Below are 27,184 nucleotides of genomic sequence, written 5' to 3'. Positions count from 1 at the left end.
CTGTCCTCTGGATTTTGCAGGAAGAACTTCTATCAGTTGGATCACAGCAGCTGGAAACAAAGGGAATCCTTTAAGCTTGTGGGAAATACCTGTCAAATAGGGCAAGCACTAGCTTTTCCAGAAAAGCAGTTTTTCGCAGCATCAGTTAAATACAATTATCACGGAATGGTGTGAAATTAACATTTAACCTCTAAAACCTCTTAGCCTTCACTAAAACAAGCTGAAGCAAAGAATCCAATTTTTAACCCCCAAATGGATATGATTGGATTTCACTTGAGGAATTCAGATCCACCAGAAAAGCTAATTAAGACCACCCGTAAGTAAACAACAAGTTATTTTAGTTATTAATTTGCAGTCTGTCCAGTGAATGTGCCAGGAGTATCCACATACACACTTTCTACTTTTCTTCTGGAATATTCCTTCTATCCATCTTATAGCTAAATTATAGAGTTGCTTCAACTTACAATTCAAAACAAATCAGAACGATGATTCCATTTTATTATATGTGTGGTATTAGCAACAGATAGCTCCTAGCATTGATGGAAGCCTTGCTGCTTGCCAGACAGTATACTGGAAGCCGCCTCTGGCTTATCCCATGAGACCCCCACAACCACCACATGGCTAGGGTGCTGGTATCAAACCTTCTGACAGGGAGAAGCAGTGGTAGGGATATTAAAAACTTGCCTCAGGTCACACAGCCTTTAGGGAGTTGAACCCTGAGAGGCTGAGTTTATTGCCTCCTCACTGCTTGACCATACTCTGAGGATCATCTCTGGACACATTCTTTTCACCTTGTTTGCCTCATAAATTGCTCTCCTGCACACACTGGCCTGAGTTTTCCTGCACTGTATTACATCTATTCGTTTCCTTTGCTCTCTAGACAAATGTCTTTAAGGTGAAGGCTGTGCCTCAATCATCTTATCATCCTAGCGCCTAACCCACTGCCTGGCATATGGTATGGGCCTAATAAATATTTGAATAAATGAATTAAACAGAAATATAATGCTAAATTTATTTTCCTGTCAATATTTTAAGCAGGAACCTGGATCTCTTGGATTAAGCCCTTCCACAAATATTTCTTGACCACCCACAGTGAAGATGATGAAGATGATGTCACTGGGGCTATTTATTGTCAAGACCCTCTTTGCCATCAGAGACTTTAAATTTTACTGAGGGACTAAAACATGCCTAGAATATAGTATCCACAATATGACAAAACATCCATTAGAAAAGAAATTGAATAGAAGATATCTAAAAAAGAATATAAGTAAACATTACTGTCGTATCAATTGATGAAAAATCAAACAGGTAAAGATAGAGGAAGATGATCGTAAACTCAAATATGATAAATTTGAATAATCACACATCTTTTCCTAATCTCCTTTGGTCCTGAAATTGATCATGCCATCACAATATGTCCATTAATCTTTGGATTGCAGAGCTGGGCAGGAACTGCACATTTGTGAGCTGAGCAGGTTATGGTCTTCCCAATTAGCGTTGACACAGTGAGTGCTTTCTGGCTTATGACAGTCTTTGACATTGTATTAGACTCTCATGCAGATCATGGAGGAAGATGTTTTATGCTTTCCCACAGAAGAAAAGAGGTCCAAGGAGGGGGGAGGGGGTGGAAGGAGCAGAGACAGGACTCAGACCTTGTCCGGTCAGAGTCGCCCCTGAAAATTCCGGAGCCCGTGTCACCTTCCCCTCCAGTGATATAAGCTTGGAGCTTGGCTTCAGTGTTCCTTACAGGTATGTTGTTGGCATTTAGGGTGGCCATTTACATGCACACGTTGTAGGATGTGTATCATCTTTGACTTTCAAGCTTATGTCCCAGTTGTACCCTCTTTATCATCAAGACATCTGCAAATGTCACATGCAAACACCCCCTAGGGGGTGAACTACTACTAAATAAATTATCCCAAAGGCTTCACAGGAACACCCCTCAAAGGGGCTGAGTTAATGGCACCATCACTTTCTTTACCTCCTTTTTCACCCTTTCAATTATCTTCCGTTTAGTTTTACTCGTCCAGGAAGAGGCTCCTGGCTTGGTAAAGGTGGCCCAGACACCGGACAAGAACAGTCTATCATTTCTCTGGAAAACTTGGTCTTTGGAGCTGTATACTGCAAGCCGACTTCCTCAGAGGTAAGGCCTACATGGGGCAGTTGCTTCAAAACTTTCAAACTTGACTTTGCAGAGTGTATGTTCTATGAGATTCATGCTTCTTTGAAACATCCCCTTCAGAGATTTTTGCTAATTTGACCCTTCCTTTCACCATCTTCCCACCCCTTGTTTTTATCACTACAAGCTCTATCAGACATATTTCTAAGGCCAAGCCCTGGAATAGATACAGGGAATATGGTCTTCCTATGATACTTCTTATATGTGGTCTCTTGGAAGAAGACGATTCTCTGTAGGTCAGGAGGCTGTGCTGTGAGGGGGCCACTCAGACTATGTGGTAACATTGAAAGCCATGCCTGGTTTCAAAACCTGGCTTCCACTTTCATTTGTGCACTCTCTGAACATCAGTTTTCCCACCTGTAGAGTGGGCTCCCCAATAGCTAATAATCTCATGGAGTGTTATATGTACCAAATGTAATAAATTTAAAGTTGCTAGCCTGGTATCCAATACTCACTAGCCGCTGACTAAATATGCATATCCTGTCCTTACCCTTGTTCTTTTATCCTAGGAAACGTGCTCTACTCTTCTGTGATGTGCAGGGCTTTAACCACACAGGGTACGATTCTGCTCATATTTCTCCCGAGCCAGTGTGTGCTGTGTTTTTATTAGTGGCCTACTCATAAATAACCAGCCTGTATTATTCAGGGTTCTCCAGAGAAACAGGACCAATACAGCCAATAGAACACACACACGCATACACACACACACGCACACACACACACACAAAGAGATTTATCATAAGTAATTGACTCACATGATTTTGGAGGCTGAGAAGCCCCTAAATCTTCGGTCCGCAATCTGGAGACCCAAGAGTGCAGATGGTATCACTCCAGTCCAAGGTGAAAGGCCTCAGAACCAGGAAAGCTAGTGTTATAAGGCCCATTGCAAGTCTAAGTCCAAAGGCGGGAGAAAACTGATGTCCCAGATCAAAGACAATCAATAAGAGAGACAGTTTTCTCTCACTCAGTCTTTTTGTCCTATTCAGGCCCTCAATGGATTGGATAAGGCCTATTCATGTTGGAGAGGGCTATCTGCTTTATTCAACTGACCAGTTCATCCAGACATACCCTCACAGGCTTACCCAGAATAATGTTCAACCAAACATCTGGGTACCTTGTGGCCCACGTAAGTTGACACATAAAAGTAACTGTCACGTTAATAGTAACTATCACTACTAATTTCTGAGTAGCCCACATTATAAGTGTGATAAACTGTCTATGCCCAGTCAGCCCCCCAAAAGAGGTGCTCTATCCTCCTATACAGTCAGGCTCTGTGCACAGACTGTTCAGAATATTAGGTAATGCACTCAGCTGGCTCTTCTGTGATGTCATCTTTGCTAGCTCTGAGACCCAGCCAGGAGGTCCGATGGCAAAAGCTGCCCAAGTCATGTCTTCTTCTGGTCCAAGCTGCTGTGTCACATGATTTTATGGTCCTGAGAAGCGAAGAAAAGAGTTGTCAAGAACCTGCTGAGGGGACCTGAAGCCAGAATGGGGTTCTGTGCCATGGAAGGAGCAGATTTTAGAGCCAAATAAGACCAGTTCCAGGGTAGACTCCAGTGACTTGTAGATGCAGAACTTCAGTCAACCACTGAGCTTCTCAGAACCTGACATCCTTAGCACTGACGCAGGGCCCAGCAGATAGGAACTGAATGAGTAAGAAAGCGAGTGGAAAGCAGTGAGCCCTGTAGCATGTCGTTGGACTATCCGTGCTGCGCATCCTTTGCTATAGGACCATAACTGAGGCAAAGCTCCCCATGGTCGGCTGAAGCCTTTGCTGTGACTACTTCACAGTTCAGCTTCTCCCTTTGTCCACTCTTCCTTCTTTCAGCCCCCACATGGGCTGGCACCTAGAGTTTCAGTGGACCCCATGTGGAGACTGAAGAGCCTCAGAGCCAGGGCTGGCCCTCAGAGCCTCAGTAGATCTACTGCCTAAAAATCTTCCACTCAAACTCTGTTTTCCAGGGAGTGTGGCCTGGGGCGTTAGGGAATGTCAGTGGTCACAGATCAATTCAAAACACTTTCAACACTCGTCTCCCAAGCCAAGGGCTTTTGCTGAGGCTGCCACAAGAACTTATGAAGATGATTATGAGAAGGTTTCTGTCCTGAAGGACTCTGATGTGCAACTCCCTGTACACACTCCAAGACTTTGTCAGGTGCCACCACTAATATGAAAGTACTCTCTGATTTCTTAAAAAGAAATACTTTCTCTTCAATTCTCTAGGCATTTCTGTCCCTCCTCCACTGGGCTCTGAGTGGCTGGGAATAGAAACCACCTCATTCAGCTCCCCATCCCTAGGGCCAGCACCATGCCTGCCATACTCAGTGCTCAATAAAAGTGTGAGGAATGAATGATACAAATGTGTGAATCATATTCATGTAGGAAGCTGAGCAGCAAGGCACTGAGGCCACACAGACTATTCATTGCTTCACATGGCAGGAGCCAGTAACCAAATGGGAGGCAGCTGTGGAGTGAGGGGCATCTCTGCTGACGTGTGCGTGCCCAGCTCAGAACGTTAGACCTGGTATGGTGTGGGATGGAATGGCACACATGATAGACCATTTCAGTCCACCGGACTCTGTTACAGATGACACATCTGAGCATGGCCCAGCCAAATTTCTATCTCTGAGACTGTTACGATGCGGTAGAAAGCAGACTCTGGTTACAAATGCCTCCTGTGATAAATGCAATGTGGCTTTAGGAAACTCATTCACTCTTGTGGAAACTTAGTTTTCTTTTTTTTTTTTTTTATACTTTTAAGTTCTAGGGTACATGTGCACAACGTGCAGGTCTGTTACATGTGTATACATGTGCCTTGTTGGTGTGCTACACCCATTAACTCGTCATTTACATTAGGTATATCTCCTAATGCTATCCAACCCCCCTCCCCCCACCCCATGACAGGCCCCGGTGTGTGATGTTCCCCGCCCTGTGTCCAAGTGTTCTCATTGTTCAATTCCCACCTATGAGTGAGAACATGCGGTGTTTGGTTTTTTGTCCTTGCAATAGTTTGCTGAGAATGATGATTTCCAGCTTCAGCCATGTCCCTACAAAGAACATGAACTCATCCTTTTTTATGGCTGCATAGTATTCCATGTTGTATGTGTTCCACATTTTCTTAATCCAGTCTATCATTGATGGACATTTGGATTGGTTCCAAGTCTTTACTATTGTGAATAGTGCCACAATAAACATACGTGTGCATGTGTCTTTATAGCAGCATGATTTATAATCCTTTGGGTATATATCCAGTAATGGGATGGCTGGGTCAAATGGTATTTCTAGTTCTAGATCCTTGAGGAATCGCCACACTGTCTTCCACAAATGTTGAACTAGTTAAACTAAAGAGCTTCTGCACAGCAAAAGAAACTACCATCACAGTGAACAGGCAACCTACAGAATGGGAGAAAATTTTTGCAATCTACTCATCTGACAAAGGGCTAATATCCAGAATTTACAAAGAACTCAAACAAATTTACAAGAAAAAAACAACCCCATCAACAAGTGGATGAAGGATATGAACAGACACTTCTCAAAAGAAGACATTTATGCAGCCAACAGACACGTGAAAAAATGCTCATCATCACTGGCCATCAGAGAAATGCAAATCAAAACCACAATGAAATACCATCTCACACCAGTTAGAATGGCCATCATTAAAAAGTCAGGAAACAACAGGTGCTGGAGAGGATGTGGAGAAATAGGAACACTTTTACACTGTTGGTGGGACTGGGAAACTTAGTTTTCTTAACTGTAAAATGGGATCACATCTACCTTCTAGGGAGGATTTCAGAAGTTAATGTGTGTAAAAACATCTCAGAAATAGACTTAGGCCCATGATACAGTATAGCATTTTCTTTTTATTTCTCTTCTTGGCTGTTTTTGGGGATGTGTGTCAAAGCAGACATCCCTGTCTTTGACCAGACTCAGATAAAATGGTTTATTTGTGAGTGCTTAGCTTTGAACTTGCTCATGGAGTTTGGCTCAATGGGCTATTTTCAGAACTTGATTCTTTTCCTGTGCATTTTCCATTTGGGTCCCATCCAATTATGCAGATTCAGTGCTGTGCACCCACCCTGTGCCTTCCCACCAGACAAGTGCTGCCAAGCAAAGAATAAAATCCACTCCCTCCACCTCCCCTGGGAGCTTTGTATCCAAATCCCTGAGAAGCCCAGCGCATTAACAAATAACATTGGAATCCGCACAGATTGTAGCATCAGCTGGAAGGATTAGAGAACAGGTGTTCCCTTCAAAATAAGCCTTTCCTTGCAGAGACATTTGCAAGACTGGAGTTTCATAGCAAAATGAGCTGATTGGCATAAAAAATCACAGGGAGGTGAGGGTTGCTGAGACAGGCCATGTCTTTTTCTTGTTAGCCCCGGCCCTCTGCCCTCGTGGCCTCTGTTCTTTCCTGCAGCACCTTTGACATCTAGATATTCCACATTTAGAGTTGGTGGAGCAAGCGCTTATGTTCCCTCTGCATCTGAAACCAGCAGCTTCACACTAGGGGAATTATTTACCCTCTTTGACTCTTGGCTTATCAGTCAAAGGAGATACTAATGCCTGGCTCACAGGGTTGCTGAGAGGATTAAATGAAATAAGCTTACAAAGGCCCTGAGCATACAGCCTGACACAAACATGCCCAATAAAAACCTCCTGCTGATATTATTTTTTTCTGTGATTTGTCCACATAATTAAATGTTACTCCAAGAACTCCAATGCAGCCTTGTGGTGAGACATTGAGTGAAGAGTCTGCCACGTGGTTTTCCTCCGTGCCAACCTGCTGTGTGACCTTGGGCCAGGCACCTACCCTTTCTGGGTCTCAGTTTCTCAAGGTATAGAGAGATAATTGGATATGATCATCCCAGAGGCCTCCTTTAGCCTTTTGTGTGCTGCTTTTGCTGTGAGATCCCTGACACTGCCTGGTCCAGTTGGGGGCAGTTGGCACATGCTCGATGTGTTAGCTTCTTCCGAGTAACAGAACCATTAAGTTGTATATGTGTGTGTGTGAATGTGTGTGTGTGTATATTTTAAGATTTTAAGAAATTGGGTCATGCACTTGTGGAGGCTGGCAAGTCTGAAGTCTACAGGGTAGGCTGGCAGGTTGGAGACCCAGGGAAGAGTTGCCATCCAAGTTGAATGCAGTCTGCTGGAAGAATTTCTTTTTCTTTGGGGAAAGTCAGTCTTTTTCTACTGAAAGGTCTTCAACTGACTGAACAGGGCCCACCCGTACGACCGAGGGTTATCTGCTTTACTCAAAATCTAATGATTTAAATATTAATGTCCTTTAAAAGATGCCTTCACAGAAACATCTGTAATGTTGGACCAAATACCTGGGTTTTGTGAGCTGGCCAGGTTGAGACATAAATAGCCATCACAGCTGATGAATACTCAGGCTCTGACAGACAGTCATTAAAGATCAAGGATTCAGGCTGGGCACTGTGGCTCATGCCTGTAGTGCCAGCACTTTGAGAGGCTGAGGCCGGCAGATCACCAAAGGTCAGGAGTTCAAGACCAGCCTGGCCAACATGGAGAAACCCCGTCTCTATTAAAAATACAAAAATTAGTTGGGTGTGTTGGCAGGCATCTGTAATCCCAGCTACTGAGGAGGTTGAGGCAGAAGAATCACTTGAACCCTGGAGGCGGAGGTTGCGGTGAGCCGAGATTATACCACTGCACTCCAGCCTGGGTGACAGAGTAAAACTCTGTCTCCAAAAAAAAAAAAAAAAAAAAAAGGATCCAGTTACTCAGAGTGAGGTGCACCCTGTTCTTCCCCGAAGAGGGCTGCACACCCCTTTTCTTCTCACTGACATAGGAGGGCTGTTCCGTCATCCAAGGGAGGAATGGCAGCCTAGTGGGAAGACATGGACTTTAGGGAGATTTCTTTGTCTTCAGATCTCCATTTCCTTGGGCAGGGGATTTAGTACATATGCTCATTTATTCATCTATCAGCCATTTATTCAGCCCCTACTGTGTGCTAGGATCTGTGAGCTGAAGGAACTAAGACAATGAATAAAACTCAGTTCCAACCCTTAATGGATCCTGTGATCCATTCACCATGTTGTACATGAAACAATGGAATAATTAAAAATTACACATTTCACAATAGTGTGAAAAGTGTGTTATTGATCATTTCAAATCACATTTTTGAACATCTACTTTACATCAAATATGCTGGTAAGCCACTTATGTGCACGGACTCCTTCAATTCACACAATGGCCCTTTCATGTTTCCTTTTACAAATGAAGACATTGAGACTGGGAAAGGTTAAGTATGTCACTGCTGCCACACAGCTGAGCAGGGACCAAGCTGGAGTTTTAAATCAGTGAGCCTGATGCCATCTCCTCATCCCCATCATTACCCATGACGTGAATGTTTAAACAAAGAAGGTTGTGATACCTTTTGTCCTTCTTTGGAAGGACATGATAATATTCTAGTGTGTATGTGGGGATGTGTGTGTGTGTGTATGTGTGTGTTCTTTATCCATTTATTCACTGATGGACATTTAAGTTGTTTCCATGTTTTGGCTTTTGTGAATAATGCGCCAATGAACGTGAGAGTGCCAATTTCTCTTGGAAATCCTGATTTCAAATATTTTGGATATATATCCAGAAGTGGGACTCTAGACTCTAAGCACCACCAGAGCAGGGTGGGTTTCTGATTTATTTACCTATGTATGCCTGGCACGTGACATACGACCACGAAGCTTTTGTTGAGTAAATGAGTGTTGGATGCCTTGGAATCTGAGAACATCTGAACGCAGAACAAAAGAACTTATAGATAGAGTGTCAGGCATTTGACTTTCCCAACAGACCTGTTTCCAGCCTACACATTGAGCCTCCCAGTTGCTTGGCTCACCCGCAGAGATCATAGGGTCGGCCTTGCAGTGGGGAGCACCTTTCTCTGAGATGAGTGTGCTGGCCAACAAAGTGAAATCCTCCTTCCTTTGTTTTACTTAGAAGATGGTTTCCCAGACAGAGGAATGCATGTATGTCATTGAGAAAACGTACCAGGTTGCCACTCTGAAGCTGTCTTTAAGTCGAATTGCAGAGAATCGTAGAACACTGTCTTCCTCAGAGTGGGTAATGCTCACACTGGACAAGAGGATGTGCTTAGCTTTATAAGTCTCCTTCCATGCCGAGCCTTGTGCCATGACAGCCCCTTCTCCTCTGATGGGAGGTGTGTGTCTGGCAGGGCAGGGTGGGGAGGGGGAAACTGAGGCACAGAGCTGCCTCTCAGTCAGAAATCTTATTTCTCCTAAGTAGGCTCTTCTTTTTATTCTCTTATACCCATTTCTATTGGATTCTTTGCACTTTGCCCTTGCTTTGAATATGCCCTTGCTTGTTATTGTGAACACCCTGATATTCTTTTCATGAGGATGTAGAGTCACATATGTAAGACACAGACATGCATAATTATTATTAAACATGTCATTATGTTGTCTCTGGACAGGACATCTCTTTGAGCAGAGATACTGCCATTGGTTTATTCACTAATCAAACATTAATCAAGCATTAACTCTGTCTCAGGCACTGTGCAAGGGGTTTGTGATGCTGCAATGGAAATGACAGTCTTCATCCCAGCCTGGTGTAGCATCTTCATTTCTAGAGCCCTTGGTGCCCATTAATTTCTGACACATTGTGGGTGCTCAGTTAGTGCTGAATCGATAAGTGAGGTGAGGAGATAGAGACTTATATCTTCTTATATCCACGATGAGCGGCCACTACAGATGTAGCCATCAGACATAGTAGGCACAGTGGCTAGGGTCTTTAGTACTTTTTAAGGACCAAAGGAATGTTTTGATTTCTTTTAAAATCAGAAAAAAATAAGGAATATGGTCCAGTCTGAATTATAGTCACCTTTATACAAACAGGTGCAAAAATATAATTTTAAATACCTGTTTTATGGATGAAGGAGGCCTATGAAGGCAAAGGTGCCTGGGGCCCACAAAAGTCATAATTCAGCTCTGAGAGCAATTATTATTATCCCTCATTATTGTCTCCTGATTATAGACATAGAAAAATTGAGCCCAGTGAGCCTAGAGGACTTCCCCAAGGCCTGAAGATGTGAACCTAGAACTCATTCCTCTCTGGTCCCAGGCTTTGCTAACACTCATTGCAGCAGCAAGTCTGCCTGCCTGCACACGGAGTGTGCCACAAGGACGTTTGTACACCGATGAAGTAGCTGAATGCAAGAGGTGCCTCTATTTGACATTTGTGAATAATATGCTTTAAGGTTAACTACCTAGAGAAGGACCAAAGTTACCAGAAAAAAAAAAATGTTTTTCAGGTTCATCCCCATGGTTACATGTGGCAGGATTTCATTCTTTATTAAGACAGAATAATATTCTAGTGTGTATGTGTATACAGATATGTTTTTCTTCATCCATTCATTCATTGATAGACATGTAGGTTGTTTCCCTATCTTAGCTATCGTGAATGATGCTGCAATGAACAAGGGAGTGCAGATTTCTCTTGGAGATTCTGATTTCAAATGTTTTGGATATATATTCAGAAATGGGATTTCTGGATCACATAATAATTATATTTTTAGCATTTTGAGAAGCCACCATATTGTTTTTCATAGTGGCTGCACTATTCTACATTTCTATCAATGTTGTACAACGATTCAAATTTCTCCATGTTCTTGTCAATACTTTTATACTGTTGTCAACACTTGTCTTTTTTTTACAAGATAAGTGTTGACAAGTTTAATTTGTTTGAGTCTTTTAATGTAAAAGTCAGCAGTATTGCTTGCTTATACGCCATCCTTTTTATTACTAAAAATTGCCTTGTTCCATGTCATCAGCCTTCTGATACCTTGCTCCTTACTGGTATTTCTGGACATGATGAGAGATGTCATGTGGTGACAATGAGGTATGAAGTGATATCTCATTTTGTTTTTTAATTGCATTTCCTTAATAATTAGTGATGCAAAGTATCATTTCATATGCCCATTTGCTATTTGTATGTCTTCTTTGGATAAATGACTATTCAAGTCCTTTGCCAATTTTAAAAATCAAGTTTATTTATTTATTTATTTATTTTTGTTGTTGTTGTTAAATTGTAGGAGTTCCTTATGTATTTTGGATATTAACCCCTTATTGGATATGTGGTTTGCAAATATTTTTCTTCCATTCTGCAGGTTGCATTTTCACTCTGTTGATTGTTTCCTTTGCAGTGCAGATACTTTTTAGTTTTGTGTAGTCCTGCTCATCTATTTTTGCTTTCCTTGCTGTTCATTTGGTGTCATATCCAAGAAATCATTGCCAAGATTAATGTCATGAAGCATTCCCCTTATGTTTTCTTCTAGGAGTTTTACAGTTTTGGGTCTGACGTTTAAGTGTTTAACCCATTTGAGTTGATTGTTGTATATGGTGTAAGATATTGGTCCAATGTCATTCTTTTATGCATGGATATCCCGTTTTCCCATCATCATTTGTTGCGGAGACAGCCATTTTCCCATTGTATGCTCTTAATACCTTATCCAAGATCAGTTGACTGTACATGAGTTGGGTCATTTCTTAGTTTTCTATTATTATGTTAAAACCACTTTATTGAGGTATGAGTGGCATAAAACCTATACATATTTAGCGTCTACAATTTGGTGAGTTTGGATGGGCTTGCAATTTGATTCAGTTGGTCTATATATCTGCTTTTATGCCATTACCATACTGTTTTAATTACTATAGCTCTGCAATATATTTTGAAATCAGGACGTGTGATGCCTGCAGCTTTGTACTTCTTTCTCAAGTTTGCTTTGGCTATTTGAGATCATTTGTAATTCCATATGAAGTTTAGGACTATGCTCAGTGACATCAACTAGTCACAGAACAACAAATACTACAGGATTCCACTCATATGAGGTATCTAATATAGTCAAGCTCATAGAAAAAGATAGTATAATAGTGGTTGACAGTGGTGAGGGGGAAAGTGGGAGGTTGCTGTTCAATGGGTATAAAATTTTAGTTATATGAGATGGATAAATTCTAGATATCTGCTGTAAAACATTGTGCCTATATTAAAAATACTGTATTGAACACTTACAATTTTGTTAAGAGGATAGATTTCAAATTAAAAGTTTTTACTAGAATTTTTAAAAATGAAATAAGTTACCAAGAAAACATAAAAACACGTTATTTAAAGAAAAAAGTTTTATAGTTAAAAAACTGTGTTTCATAACTTCTATTTTAAGAATTAATACAAAATTTTAAAATTTATCTTTTAAATGATTGCTTGATTTAATAAAATCCTGCAAGATAAATACACGTTGCTATACCATACACACACTAAGGGGGGCTTTGAGTAAATGGTGCAATACATCAATCTGCATATGAATCCAACATATTTCCACAGGTCATTTTCATGAATAATATAAATCAATAAAAATGGTTCTTTAATGCAAAGGTCTACGGTATTGCTAAATTATACACCACCGTTTTTTATGACTGAAAATTGCCTTGTTCCACATTGTCTGCCTTCTGAAGCCTTGCTCCACACCAGTATTTCTGGGCATGATGGAGATGAGGCACTGGAATTCCTTCCCAGACAGTCCGGGACTCCCCAACTGTGTCCTTGGTGCCCAGCATGGCTCACGGTGCATGACAGACATGAAAGTAGATACATACTGAGTGAGTACAAGGTGACAGAGCAGCAGGGCATAGAGCAAGAATAGTGGCCTTGGAGTAAGGAAACATGGTAGGGCTAAGCTTGGGTTTTCCCATGGATTAACGCGAGAGCTTGAGTGAGCCGTTTAACCATTCGGATCCTCTGTTTCTTCTTCTTTTCTTAATGGGAGGATGAAATCTTCTTAACCTATAAGATTTGTCTGGGACTCAGGAAGGGTAAGGTATTTCCCCGTTGGGGAATCCCTTTCTCCCCACCCTCTTTTTTTCTCCTTTCCCCATTCTCCCACCCAGGGATGCTGTGATGGTGACATTACAAACCCATGGATCTTGTAACATAAGTATGTCAGGTAAATGTAGTAAGCGTTTATTTATGTTTGGCTCTCTGATGGATATTTTTAATATGGCTCCTCACACCTTCTTGAATATACTCACATTATATAGTTGAAGAAACTACAGCTCTAATAACTTGAGCATATTGGCCAGGATCAGACAGCTGATTCCTGGCAGGGCTGGATGTGACTCCAGATCTGACTGTGTCCAACACTTGTCTTTTGTCCACTTTGAGTCACTTTTCACCTGCTCACCTCCTTTCATATTCCTGGTAAGTTGGAAGCCATATCTGTCACATTCTGTACCTAGTACGGAGTCATCAGAAATAAGTGTCTCCTTAATAAAAAGTTATATTAGTGTTTCCTCTTTTTTGCATTTAGTGAAGCTGAGTCTAAGCCATTTATTGTGCACTCATGTGACGTGGACAATGGTTAAGTTAAACCCCTCAGGTGTGAGGATGAGTGTGATGGTGGTGAACAAGTCTGCCTGGTCCCTACTATCATGGAGTTTACAAATTAGCTATTTTAAAAAAGTCTTGAGGACAGGAGCGGTGGCTCACACCTGTAATTCCAGCACTTTGGGAGGTTGAGGTAGGCAAATTGCTTGAGTTCAGGAGTTTGAGACCAGCCTGGCCAACATGACAAAACCCTGTCTCTACTAAAAGTATTAAAGTTAGCTGGGTGTGGTGGCATGCACCTGTAATCCCTGGGAGGCTGAGGCAGGAGAATTGCTTGAATCTTGTAGGCAGAGGTTGCAGTGAGCTGAGATTGCACCACTACACTCCAGTCTGGGTGACAGATCAAGACTCCATCTCAAAATAAATACATACATAAATAAATATAAAACAAAATAAAAATAAATTAGAAATTCTTGAAAAAGTAACTTCACGTAACCTGCACATGAAAAGCCAAGCAACAAAGCAGATTTTAAAACTTTGAATGTGTTTACTAGGAGACCAGAAACAGATAGATTGACAGCCTAATCAGTTTTTTAAAGAAAATTATATTTTAAAAGAAACTACCAACTTGGACTCCAAGAATGTTTGACTCTTTAAGACTGTTATCAACCCTTTGGCCTCTGATGCTGTAGGGCAAGAGGTAGGCTTTAAAAAGCTTATAGTCCCCAAGGTGTCATGTTCCCACTGTCTACCTCAGAACAGTCCAAGAAGAATAAGAATAATGGTGAACAGCCTCCTAGGAGGAGACTCAGTGGGCACAGCTTATGTGAGTCCAGGGGCATGGAACAAGGAATTCCAACCAGTAGCAGAATTTGTGTCTAACCATGAGTCCATTCCCAGCTCCAGCTAGAGGGCTTTCAATTTGCCTTCCCAGCAGCATTTGAGAACTACTGTAGACCCATGGCTGCTATGAGTGAGGCTTTTCTCCAGTCCTCCTAATGGGAGTGATTTTGTCAGTTATCCTCTTATTTTTCTAGTATTGTACATTCTGAAGGGTAGTGAATTTATATGTCCAGGTCTTCGGTTGTTGGACGTAAAAGAGTCACATCCAGACCTAATGCCAACCCAGCACCCATCACTCAGGGATTCTGCAGTTTCAATATGAAGCTGGGACTTCATGAGCCTAGGGCTGTTCCCCTTGAATGTGGTTACTCTAGGTGTGGAAAGAAGAGTGAAATAGATTGTGGCTAATCAGAATGACCGTGGTGGCAGAGATTGGCTGGATTCCCATTTCATCTTTACATGCACAACTGAAGACCCATTTTTTAGCCTTTCTTGTAGTTAGTTTGGGGTCATGTGTCTGGACTCTAGCCAGTGGATACGTATCTCATCCCTGAAAAATATTTTATGTGCTACTCTCCACCCCCTTCTGTGGTGCCTTTGGAAGGTGATATGGTTTGGCTCTGTGTCTGCACCCAAATCTCACTTTGAATTGTAATAATCCCAGAATGTCAAGGGCAGGTCCAGGTGGAGATAATTGAACCATGGGGGTGGCTTCCTCCATGCTGTTCTTATGATAGTGACAGTGCTTACAAGAGCAGATGGTTTTATAAGGGTCTTCCCCATTCTCTCGGCACTCATTCTCTCTCCTGTCGCCCTGAGAAGAGATGCCATTTGCCATGATTTTAAGTTTCTTGAGGCCTCCCCAGCCATGTGAAACTGGGAGTCAATTAAACCTCTTTCCTTTCTCAATTACCCAGTCTCGGGCAGTTCTTTATAGCAGCTTGAGAACAGACGAATACAGAAGTTGTGTGTTAAAGGTGGCAGCATCACAAAATGGAAGGGCTGAAACAGTGACTCCCTGCTTTTTGTAAAACTGCCCACCAAGGCTGCCTTTTCCACAGTGATAACTCAGCTTTTGTGTTGTTACACACTGAGAGTTTAGGGTCGTTTGTTACTTCAGCACTGTCTAACCTACTCTGACTATAACTATGGGTCTCTGGGGAAAGGCGCCCTGGATGAAAGGACCATATTTATTGAAGGCTGGGAGTCTGATGTGCAAGACATCATTAACATCTGTGTTATGGTCTTGAGATTGTGTCTGCTTTGTGAGCTTTAGTGGGAGATGGGTCAGATCATAGAAGGTGTCCAATGCCACACCCAAACACCCTTGGAGATGATTCCTTCAGACTCAGATTCTAGCAGGCCCCATGAAGAAGGTGCCAAAGAGTAGGACACAGCAGAGGCAGTGCATGGAGGGAAGATGCAATGGTGTAAACTTCATAAAACTCCTTAAATGACTGCTCCTAGTAATGAAGACAGCCAGAAACTGACCAAACAGCATTGTGCTGACAGCATGGCTGATTTCCATGTAAGTGTGGTGTACACATGCACACACACACACACACGTGTGAGTGTTCATATAGGGAAACACGGGTGCTGCTTTATGTGACATAAAGCAGTCAACACAAAGGCAGCTGTGCTCTGTTTGGAACCCAATCAGCAGACTAACAGGATACTTCACACCTATTTACTGGATGCCCCTGCTTCTCTGTCCTCAGTCTGAAATTGTAGCTGGCCCAGGAAGAATAGACGCTGCAGCTGGATGGCTGGAGAGGATCCTGGGACCCAGGGGGGCGTCAGGGCCTTGTGCTGCATTGCAGGCAGCATTTGCAAGCCTTGCTGTCCTCTTCCTATCTTCCTCCTTTTCCTAAGTCCCATGCTGGCCTGATGATACTGCTTGAGGTTTAAGAGGAAGAAAAGTCAATTCCGAAGAGCAACCAGAAGTTGTGGGGTATATGACATACACTCCCAGTAAGCCAGCTCAGGGGAGTCTGTCATTCAGCTCAGCCTGTGAAACCTACCTTGTCAAACACAGGTCCGCTCCCCGCCAACATATGTCTCTCAAACTCCACAGCCTCAAAGATCTCCTTGTATTCCTTAACATAGGAATAAACATCAGAAGTCCAACAAATTTGCACTTCTTAGCAGCTCAGTAGTGGTAAACAACCTTGAATATGGTATCAGGGAATAGGCAGAAAACACCCGCTCCTGCAGCTGGGGGTGATGCAATAGTTATTAACCAGGAGTGCACATCACAATCTTCTGGGGAGTCTTTTTTTAAATTATGCATACCTCAGCCCTACACCTAAAGATTCCAATTCAGCCCAGTGAGAGTGAAGTTTGGATAGCAGTACAAAAAATCTTACCACATGATTCTGATGTCTACCTCCAACTGAGGTCTCTTGGAATGGTCCAAAAGGGATAGACTTGGGAGTCAAACACATAGGTCCAAATTTAGTCCTAGTCACTCTAGTCCCTGATTTCATCATTTAACCTCTTGAGCTAGAGACAATGCACACATAAAGTGCCCAAGACAGGGTCAGAATGCAGTCACATGCATGGCTCAGAAACGGATGCTTTTCTATATGAAGAAGGCAGTAGAAGCTATAATGTACAACCTTCTGCATATTCTGTTAGGTTGCCTTGATAGCAGGATTAGAGATGTACTACAGAGACATGTGACAATAAGCAGTTATTATTTCATTGCCATTCATCTTGCAGTTCTGCAAGATGAATAAGTTCTAGAAATCCGTTCTACAACATAATGCCTAGAGCTAACAATACTGTATTGTACACTTAAAAATTTGTTGAGAGAGAAGACCTCATATTAAGTGGTCTTACCACAAAAACAACCACCACCACCACCACCACCAAAAAAAAGAAAAGGAGACAAAATTAAAACACACCAGAAAGCACAAGGAAACTTCTAGATGTGATGGATGTGACTGTTTCCTTGATTGGGGTGATGGTGTCATGAACATGTGCATATGCCCAGACTCACCAAACTGTATACATTAAGCTTGTGCAGTTTTTGTATGTCAGTTATACCCCAATAAAGCTATCAATAATAAATTTAAGAAAACAACTAACAGGACTCTCATAGCATGCCAAAGGTAGGAGCAGTTGTATGCCTGGAGTTTTGCTAATCGGAGTAAAAAATTCTGGATCCAAGGCAGGTCCCAGCAGGGCTGGATAGGATCCTATTCATGAATGTCCCTACTAATGTGCCATTGTCAACTGCCTGGGCTGCCCTTGATTTGCAGATTCACTTTGTATTTAATTATTTCCCTCCTCCACTCCCAAATAGCTGACTTTGTTCTTATTTCCCAGAAAACACTTTTAAAGAGGATAACTGGTTTGACTAGGGCAAAGATGAGCATCCATATTTGAGCAGAGGTTTTAGCAACAGCCATGTCAAAGGTCACTGGACATCCTAGGGATTGGCTGCCCTTGGGTCACGTGTCTGCCCTGATCTAATCAGTTGTGAACTTGGGAACTGGGGCCACATGGAAGAGAACATATCTTTCCTGCTGAAGGCAGGACAGTTTGTCATGGAGCATGCTCTGGAGAGGCCAGGCTTTGTACAGAAAGCCCTGAGTTAGGGCCGGGTGTGGTGGCTCACACCTGCAATCCCAGCATGTTGGGAAGCTGAAGCAGGCAGATCATTTGAGGTCAGGAGTTTGAGACCAGCCTGGCCAACATGGTGAAACCTCGTCTCTACTAAAAATATAAAAATTAGCTCGGTGTGGTGGCACACGCCTGTAATCCCAGCACTTCGGGAGGCTGAGGCGGGCAGATCACTTGAGGTTAGGAGTTTGAGACTAGCCTGGCCAACATGGTGAAACCCCATCTCTAATAAAAATATAAAAATTAGCTGGGCATGGTGGCGCATGCCTGTAATCCCAGCTACTTGAGAGGCTGAGGCAGGAGAATAGCTTGAACCCGGGAGGTGGTGGTTGCAGTGAGCTGAGATCGCACTAGTGCACTCCAGCCTCCACTACTGACAGAGTGAGCCTCCATCTCAAAAACAAAACAAACACACACAAAAAGCCCTGAGTTAGCCAGGCTCTGTGCAACCACAGGGCCTTTGCACATGCTGCACACACTTCCTGGACAACCGCTACTCTTTGGCCTTATTCATCCTTCAGATCAGTTTAAAGGTGAATTCCTTGGGAGGGCTTTTCCTGACTCCTAGGTTTGTCAGATTCCTTTAGCATACGTTGTAACAGAATTCTGTTCCTTTCCTTTTGTGCATTTGTCTTAGTTTACAACAGTGACTCTATGTTCTATGAGGGCAGGTTTTAAAGATGTTCTTGTTCATCAGTGTCTCCATGACCTACCATAGTGTTCAACATAAACTAATGCTCAATATTTGTTTGCAGAATCAATGAAAAAAAATGACATGCGCACACACACACACACACACACACACACACACACACACACACAGTGGGTCCCCAGAAAATTGTATTTTTTTTAGAACTTCAAGGTACTTTATCTGCTAATTTTTCTTGATGACTTGTTATATAGGATAATAAGAATAAGTTATCCACCTCTAAAACTGGGCTGTAATACTGTTTCCTTATAAATTCTCTCTTCCTCTAATTAAACATGAATTCCAGGTTCTGCTAGGCCCCTATGGAATGAGCATACACTTTTAATATAACTGAAACTTACTCCTCCCCCCTCTGCATATAGTATACAGATCTCCTTTACAGGAACCATGCACCACCACCCTGCCAGTTGCTATGAGGGTTGGTGTTGAAAGCCCAGAGCTTCACCCGTCCCTGCTCACAACTCATGACTGCCTGACACCTGGGTGTGGAAGACTGCCCACCCCTTGTCTCAAGTTTAGCCCAATTATTAGTAGAAAATACATCCTTGCTTAGCTTCTGCCCTGACCTATCTTGGTCCCTCAATCATTTTCTCCTGAGAGCAATGCCTTATTAAACTATGTGGACCCGAATCTATGTGTCTGATTCTGATGTAAGACCATTTGACCTCCAATAGTGTAGGTGTCTATTCTCTGCCCAACCCCTGCACAACACACACACACACACACACACACACACACACACACACACAGCACCTGAGAATTGAAAATTTTTTTTCTTTTTCTTCTTTGTTTTGTTTTTTGTTTTTTGTTTTGGCTTAAATAGCAAACATTTATTTCTCACAGTTTTGGAGGCTGAGAAGTCAAAGATCAAGGCACCTACAAGCCCAGTGTCTGGTGAGGGCTCTCTTCCTGGCTTGCAGATGGCTACCTTCTTGTTGTACCTTCACATGGCAGACAGCAAAGAGAGATCCATATCTATTCCTATTTTGTTGTTGTTCTTCAATCTAATTTTCTTTCTATTTATTTTTAATTGACAAATAATAATTGCATATATTTGTAGGATACAGTGTAATTCTTTTGATCTATGTATACTTTGTACAGATTAAATCAAGCTAATTAACATATCTATCTAATCTGTCACTCACCAACTTATCCTTTACTTCGTGGTAAGAATGTTTAAAATCTATTTTGTAGCAATTTTGAAATATACGTTATTATTAACTGTGGTCACCATGCAGTGCAATAGATCGTTAAAACTTATTCCTTCAGGCTAACTGAAACTTTGTACCCTTGAACCAATTTGTCCTTTTTTTTTCCATCCCCGCCTTTCCTGTTCTCCCCACCTCTGCCCAGCCAGTCTCTAATAACCACCTTTCTACTTCTGTTTCTACAAGTTTGACTTTTTTTAGATTCCACATATAACTGAGATCGTGCAGGATTTGTATATTCCATGTCTGGCCTATTTAATAATGTCCTTCAGGGTATTAACCTCATCATGAGGGTCCCATCCTCATGACCTAATCCAACTCTAATGACTTTCGAAAGGCCTTACCTCCCAATAAGACTTCAACATGTGAACTTTGGGGAGACACAAACATCAAGTCCATAACATATGCCAACTAGATAATAGCTGTATTTTAACTGTTTAGGTACAGCTACATTGTAGTACTATTCTTCCATGCCAGTTGTTACTCAATGATGTGGAAATTTTAGCCACATATATCTTTAAAAATGTTAGGTGGAGGTTGCAGTGAGCCAAGATTGGGCCTCTGCACTCCAGCCTGGGCGACAAAGCAAGACTGTGTCTCAAAAAAAAAAAAAAAAAGTGTTTTGGTCTTGGTTCTGTCTAGCCCCTCTTGCATTGCCTTTGTGCGTGTGCATGTGTGCATGCATGAATCCTGCTCTGTATTTGATGCTGGATGACTTTCTGTGTTGTTCCATCTCAGCTGGACACCTATGCCTTCCTGAATGTGTTAACTACAGAGTGCTGTCAATTCTTTGGTCTGCAATTATCAATGTTCTTCAACTGTGGTATTTCCCTAGCGTTAGCTTTTTTATTTTTATTTTTTTCAACTTTTTTAGGTTCAGGGGGCACATGTGCAGCTTTGTTACATGGGTATATTGCATGATACTGAGGTTTGGGGTACAGTTGATCCTGTCACCCAGGTACTGAGCCTAGTATGCAACAGTTAATTTTTCAGCCCTTGCCCCCCACCCCCCTCCTCTAGTAGTCCCCAGTTTCTATTCTTGCCATCTCTATATCCATGTGTACCCAATGTTTAGCTCCCACTTAAAAGTGATAACATGTGACATTTCTCTGTTCCCGTGTCAATTTGCTTAGGATAATGGCCTCCAGCTGCATCTATGTTGCTGCGAAGAAAATAATTGTGTTATTTTTTATGGCTGCATAGTATTCCATGTTGTATATGGGCCACATGTTGTTTATCTAACCCATCATTGATGGCACTTAGGTTGATTCCACGTCTTTGCTCTTGTGAATAGTGCTGCGATGAACATGTGAGTTTAACACATTTCTGCAATACTAGTGCACAATGCTCTGAGTAAGATACGTGCCTGTGATTGTTTAATACTCAATGAACATAGAGTCTTGGCCACCTCTATCCTTCAACCCATGCCAAAGGATCCTTAAGAACACATGATCTTTCTTAGTTTCCCACTTGTTTGTAGGCTGCTTCCTATGCCTGGGATACCCTTCAGGATCCTCTTTATCTTATGAATTCTTGTTGCTCCTACAAGACTGCACAAGCATCCTTTCCTCTGAAGTCATAATCTACTTCCCACCCTCTAGCCTGACTCCTGGCTGGTTTAGGAGGCCCTTCTTTGGGACTCAAATATCTTTTTGCTCACTCCTATCATTTCAACAGTTACAGTTCATTGTCACTGCTTATTTTCTTGCCAGTCTCTGTAGTCAAGAGCTGCTGGACTACAAGTGTTGGGAGAAGTAGTTTATTCTTCACTGTACATTTCCAGACTAACAGGCTTCTCATAAATGGGCCCTGGTGGAATAGTCATTGCCACATGGATTTTGTTGTTCTCTCCTGTTTAACCCTATGATAACCCTTAGAGGGAGAATTCGCCATTGACATTTCGGAACAAGAAAATAGAGGTTCAGAAATAGAAACTAACTGTTCCTGTGTGACACGAGTAGAGAAGCTACGGAAGACCAGTGTGACAGACACCCTCTAACACCCGTGTACCTACTCTTGGAGTCTGAACATGAAAAGGACCCAGTTCACGATTGGAGGAGTCCCATGTCCCCGACAGTAGCCTCCTACACAGCCAAGCCTTGTCCATTCCATTGTCTCAGCCCTACCTGCAGTTGCAGAAGGCAATGTGTCTTTCTCCTAAATGTAGGATAAAGACTCTGAACTGTCTGTACTCACAGTTGTCCTACTTGAGAAAATATAATCCATAATTTAAGAATAATTATTCATTGAGCAGTTAAAGACTTGTCATGGGTTGCTTTTCAGAATCTTTTTTAAAAATTCGTTTTGTTTTTTTGACTCTAAGGAATATCCTGGGCTCAGAATTAAAAAAAAAGAAAACAACAACAACAACAACAACAAAAATCCTACAAACAACAAACAAACAAAAAAACCTACCACATCTAAATGTAACTATTCTACTTACTAGCTTTCGTCTTTGAGCAAGTTACTGAACCTCTTCAGCCTGGTCAGTAAAATAACAGTTATATTTGTCCCCTTCTTCTTTAATATATTCAGTAACTTTGGGCCACCCTGCTATATTCAGTGGACTGTGTGAATCATTGGTAAAACTGCAGTGAATAAAACAGATGATATCCTGGCTTTATGGACAGACAGGGCTTTGGTGGGGAAGTTTTTCTTTGGGGAGGGGGCATATATAGAATAAATAGATAATTGTACCAATTAGTTATGAGTTGCAATTGTGATAAGAGTTAAGAAGCAGTGGGCAGGCGATTGCTATTCGCTCCCTTTTCTGTCATCCTGTTACACCCCTTTTATCTGCCACTACCTGCTCCTCCTCCTGTATCTGCCTTTTCTCTCCAGGCATCTCTCTCCTTACTCCCATGCCTTCTCTGTTTATCCCCTTACCTCTCGGTTGTCCTGTTTCTCCATCTTTCTCGGCTCCCCGTCTCTCTCTCTCTCTCTCTCTCTCCATCTCCTCTTTTCTCTCTTCCACATCTCCACATCCCACTCTCTACATCATCTTCTTTCTCTTTGCAACTGTCCTTGCTGAGAACTCTATCATTGCTGCCGTTTCTGAATTAGTTTCTATTGACTGATTTTTCTCTTTGCAAATATTTTGTTTTCCTGCTTATTTGTATGCCTAGTAGTTTTGTATTCAATGATAGGCATTGTGGTTTTATATTTTTCAGTGCTGGATATGTGTGGGTGTGTGCGCATGTGTGTGCATGTGCACACTCGTATATACATATGCATTCTTTAGCTTTGTAATTGGATGTGGTTAAATTACTTGGAATCTGATCTTTCCAAAGCTTGCTTTTTAATATTTGTTCAGCGGGATCAGAGCAGCTTTTACTCTAGGGCTAATTTTACCCAATCACTGAGGTAATCTCCTTCTGAGTTTTCTCCTCAATATTCCATGAATTATGAGGTTTTTCATTCTGATACATCAGTTAATTCTCAGTCCTGCATGAGCTCTGGGAATTGTTTCCTTGGCTCTCCTATTCAGTACTCTGTCCTGTGAACTCTAGCTCACCTAAACTCCCTGTGATTTGCATTCTATCTTCTCAAATCTGAGAGTAATATGGTTTGAATCCGTGTCCTCACCAGATCTCATGTTGAATTCTAATCCCCAGTGTTGGAGGTGGGGCCTGCTGAGAGGTGATAGGATCATGAGGGCAGAGTTCTCATGAATGATTTAGCACCATCCCCCTTGGTACTGTATAGTGAGTTCGTTCTCAGGAGATCTGGTTGGTTGAAAGTGTGTGACACTTCCCTGCTCTCTCTCTTGCTCCTACTCCTGCCATCTAAGAGGTGCCTGCTTCTCCTTCTCCTTCTTCTATGATTGTACATTTCCTGAGGCTTCCCCAGAAACAGAAGCCAGTATGCTTCCTGGACAGCCTGCAGAACCATGAGCCAATTAAACCTCTTTTCTTTCTAAATTACCCAGTCTCAGGCATTTCTTTCTAGCAATGCAAGAAAAGACTAATACAAAGAGTCAGCTAGAAATTTCCTGGGTTTCACCTTTCTGCATCATGGGCCAGAAACTCCCTTCAGGAAGTATATTAGAACAAACAATAGTAGGTCTCACTTCATTTTTAGTCTATGCAGCCTGATATCCAAAGCCTGAAAAACATGCTCACCTGTCTTATCTAGATTTTGGTTATTTCAGATGGGTGAGTACATTTGTTTCTGCTTGCTGGCTGAGGCAGTGGTCCCTCACTTCTTACTCTCCTTTTTATATGGGACTTTTGAACATTGATATATGTGCAGTTAGTTGTTCTGTTTCCTATTTTCTTATAAACCATGAGATGAAATTTACACTGGCAATATGAACACAGGACTCGAAATAGTTGGAGGGAGTTCTTGTGGTATAGAAGTGATAGCTGTTTTCAATTTCATCACCACCACCACCAGCATCATTACCATCCCCCTCACCCTCTTGTTCATCAATACTTACCAAGCACTTACAATGCATTAGATGTGCTTCTAGGCTCTGTGTGCATTTATTTACTCATTTAAATGAAGTGACCACCTATAAGGCAGGTCATTAATAATCTCATTTTTAAGATGAAGAAACTGAAGCCCAGAAAGGTCAAGGAACCAGCTGGTAAGCAGTCGTGCAGGACACACACCTGGGCAGTGTGGCTTCAGAGGCTCCAGGCTCAACAACGATGCTTTTTGCCTCTCACTAGCAGTTGATGCGTAGGACCTTCCCAAGGTGCCCCAGAGGAGAGGGTGGTACTTCAGCGGCTGATTAGAGTGACATTTGAATTATACTTGCCTAGGGCTCAGAAAGAAACAGCAAGCCTATCCTAGACTCCTGGCTAGAAAGGTGACCCTATCAAGAGAGTACTGCTTGTAATACTGTCACCTTTTGGCAACCCAAGCATTTCAAATTATATACCTGCTTTAGTGCCCACCATGGGGCTCTGGACCCAGATTGCTTATGTTCTGCTCTCTGCTTTGTTAATTCTACACATGAGCACACATTCGTGTGTGTGTGTGTGTATGTGTGTGTATGTGTGTATGTGTGTGTGTATGTGTGTGTACGTGTGTGTATGTGTGTGTGTGTGTATGTGTGTGTATGTGTGTGTATGTGTGTGTGTATGTGTGTGTGTGTGCGTGTATGTGTGTATTTGTATGTGTGTATGTGTATGTGTGTATGTGTGTGTATGTGTGTATGTGTGTGTGTATGTGTGTGTGTGTATGTGTGTGTGTGTATGTGTGTGTGTGTGTCTGTGTGTGATTTTAGGCAAATCACTCTATTTGTATATGAGTTAAAGCATTTGTAAAATAGAAATAATATTAACAAGAACAATCAGTATGTTTGGAGTGAGAAGCAAATGAGTTAATACATTAAAATCCATGAGATAATCCAGGGCAGGAGGTCAGCCTTTCGTTAGCTGTTGTCTATGAATAGTTCATATGAATTGCTTATCACAAGCACATATGCGTCTGTTTCTGTTTCTACCAGAACATGAGTTCCTAGAGGGAAAGAGCTGACTAGTAAAAACACATTTGGATTATTCCAAGGGGGAACCTGATCCGTGCTAATGCAACAGGAAATGGGGGAGGGAGGTAAAGTGAGTCATTTAAGAGAGAATGAACAGGTCTGGGTGAGACGGAAAGAACATACAAGGATGACCCTGGTTTTCTGTTTTAACTAGTAGAGGAATAGGAAGGCCTGGTCCATTTGGTATCTTAGACCATGCTTCTTTGTTATTTTCTCAATCCCCATCTCAAATATTTACCCAGATTTTGTGATCCTCACTATGTGACTGCTGAGTGGCCTTCCTGAATTCACTAGGGTTCTGGGCATTCATTGGTACCTGGTGGACTTCTGTGACATGACTAAAGGCAGCAAATCAACCCCTACGGTGAAAGCTGCCAGGGACAGGTTCAGGTTTAACAATGTTAGAAATTACAGGAGATCCAGGAATTGTGATCCTTTCCTCTAAAATATCAACCTGTTCTCCCCATCAGTGTCATTTTCTTTTCTCCCTGAAAAATAAGCCAAACCAAAGGCGTATTTGAAACTCCCCACTTCCTATCTCCCATGTTATGCATAATTGAATATATTTTACAGTTTCTATCATCTTGAAAAATCACTTTTCAAATATTGAAATAATAAAAGATCCATCTATGAACAGTAGTGCAGATATTACCTTCTGTTTCCATGGAGACCAAATTACTAGTGTTCAGATGTGTGGTTATTAATGGCGGTTACAGATACAACTCTCACTGGGTTAGCCAGGTAAGTAGGCACATGATATTTATCATCACCTGCAAATGCGTTCAACTCATTTCAACTTAATTTAATTGTTGGAATTTTAGAAATGGTTTTATTTTCTATTTTGGTTCAATTTCATTTTCTTGAGGAGTATTTTACTGGTGCCTGGTAAGCAGTTTCCTGGCTGCGTTGCCTTGTCTGATGGGACAACATTCTATTCATAAATCTCTCTCTCTCTTTCTTTCTCTCTCTCTCTCTCTCTCTCTCTGTGTGTGTGTGTGTGTGTGTGTGTGTGTGTAAGTTTGGGAGGAGCAGGGAATTGCACAGGGTCTCTAGAGTGGCCTGTAGCAAACCTTAGAAGGCAAGAAATCCACTGCCCATATAAAAAGAAAGGAGGAGGGATATTTATTGAGCAACTCTGTGCTGTATATTCAGTTTTTGCAAACATCATCTTTTTAACTTTTCTAACATCCATGAACATTTCTAAGTATGAGTCCCACTCTGTAGGGGAGCAAACAGGGGATCAGAGATGCCAGGCATCTTTTCTAAGGGAAATTATTAGAGCTCAAATTGTAACCCACGTCTGTAATTCTGAACTCTTCGCTATTTTGTATATTGGTATTGCACTAAATTAACATGTGATTGTGAGCAGGACATATTGCTATCCCCATGTGACTTCTATGGTCGTTCTCATGGTTAATGTGTAGAGTGATTGACATATGGTAAATATTGAATAAGTGGTAGCTCTCATCTTTTTCCTTCTCCTGCTTTTATTTTTCTCATTATTTTTAGTATAGCTTTAATTAGAAGTAATAGAAGTAGAATTATTTCTATCTTTGCTCATATGCACAGACATTTTTTGGTTAATTCAAGAACTGCATCTACATGGATTCCATTTTTATTTTCCCCTAAAGTCTCATTGCTCACACATTTGGAAGTAATCTTAGTTATCATGTTTCCATAAATACTAAATTTTCACCCATTAAAGTCTACCAATTATATTTAGTGTGAAGAGGTGGGAGTTAAATATGACTTCCATTAATAGTTTCATTGT

General features: G+C 41.8%; 1 protein-coding gene across 11 annotated transcripts in view; it reads left to right on the top strand.

The window, feature by feature from the left end:
* FAM135B (family with sequence similarity 135 member B) overlaps positions 1-27,184 on the top strand; it is a 446,472-nt gene that overhangs the window by 335,042 nt on the left and 84,246 nt on the right. For 8 of the 11 annotated variants that reach the window (XM_058443732.1, XM_058443730.1, XM_058443728.1 and 5 more), the window contains 2 exons: positions 1,440-1,505; positions 2,017-2,143. In XM_058443732.1, coding sequence (XP_058299715.1) covers positions 1,440-1,505; positions 2,017-2,143 — 193 coding nt within the window. The other 3 variants (XM_058443736.1, XM_058443733.1, XM_058443738.1) reach the window with 3 other exon arrangements.

This window comes from Hylobates moloch, unplaced genomic scaffold, assembly GCF_009828535.3.
Source record: "Hylobates moloch isolate HMO894 unplaced genomic scaffold, HMol_V3 SCAFFOLD_9, whole genome shotgun sequence".
In the NCBI taxonomy this organism is placed as follows: domain Eukaryota; kingdom Metazoa; phylum Chordata; class Mammalia; order Primates; family Hylobatidae; genus Hylobates; species Hylobates moloch.
Note: the sequence above shows the minus strand (reverse complement) of the source record. Positions and strands in the feature narration are given on the sequence as shown.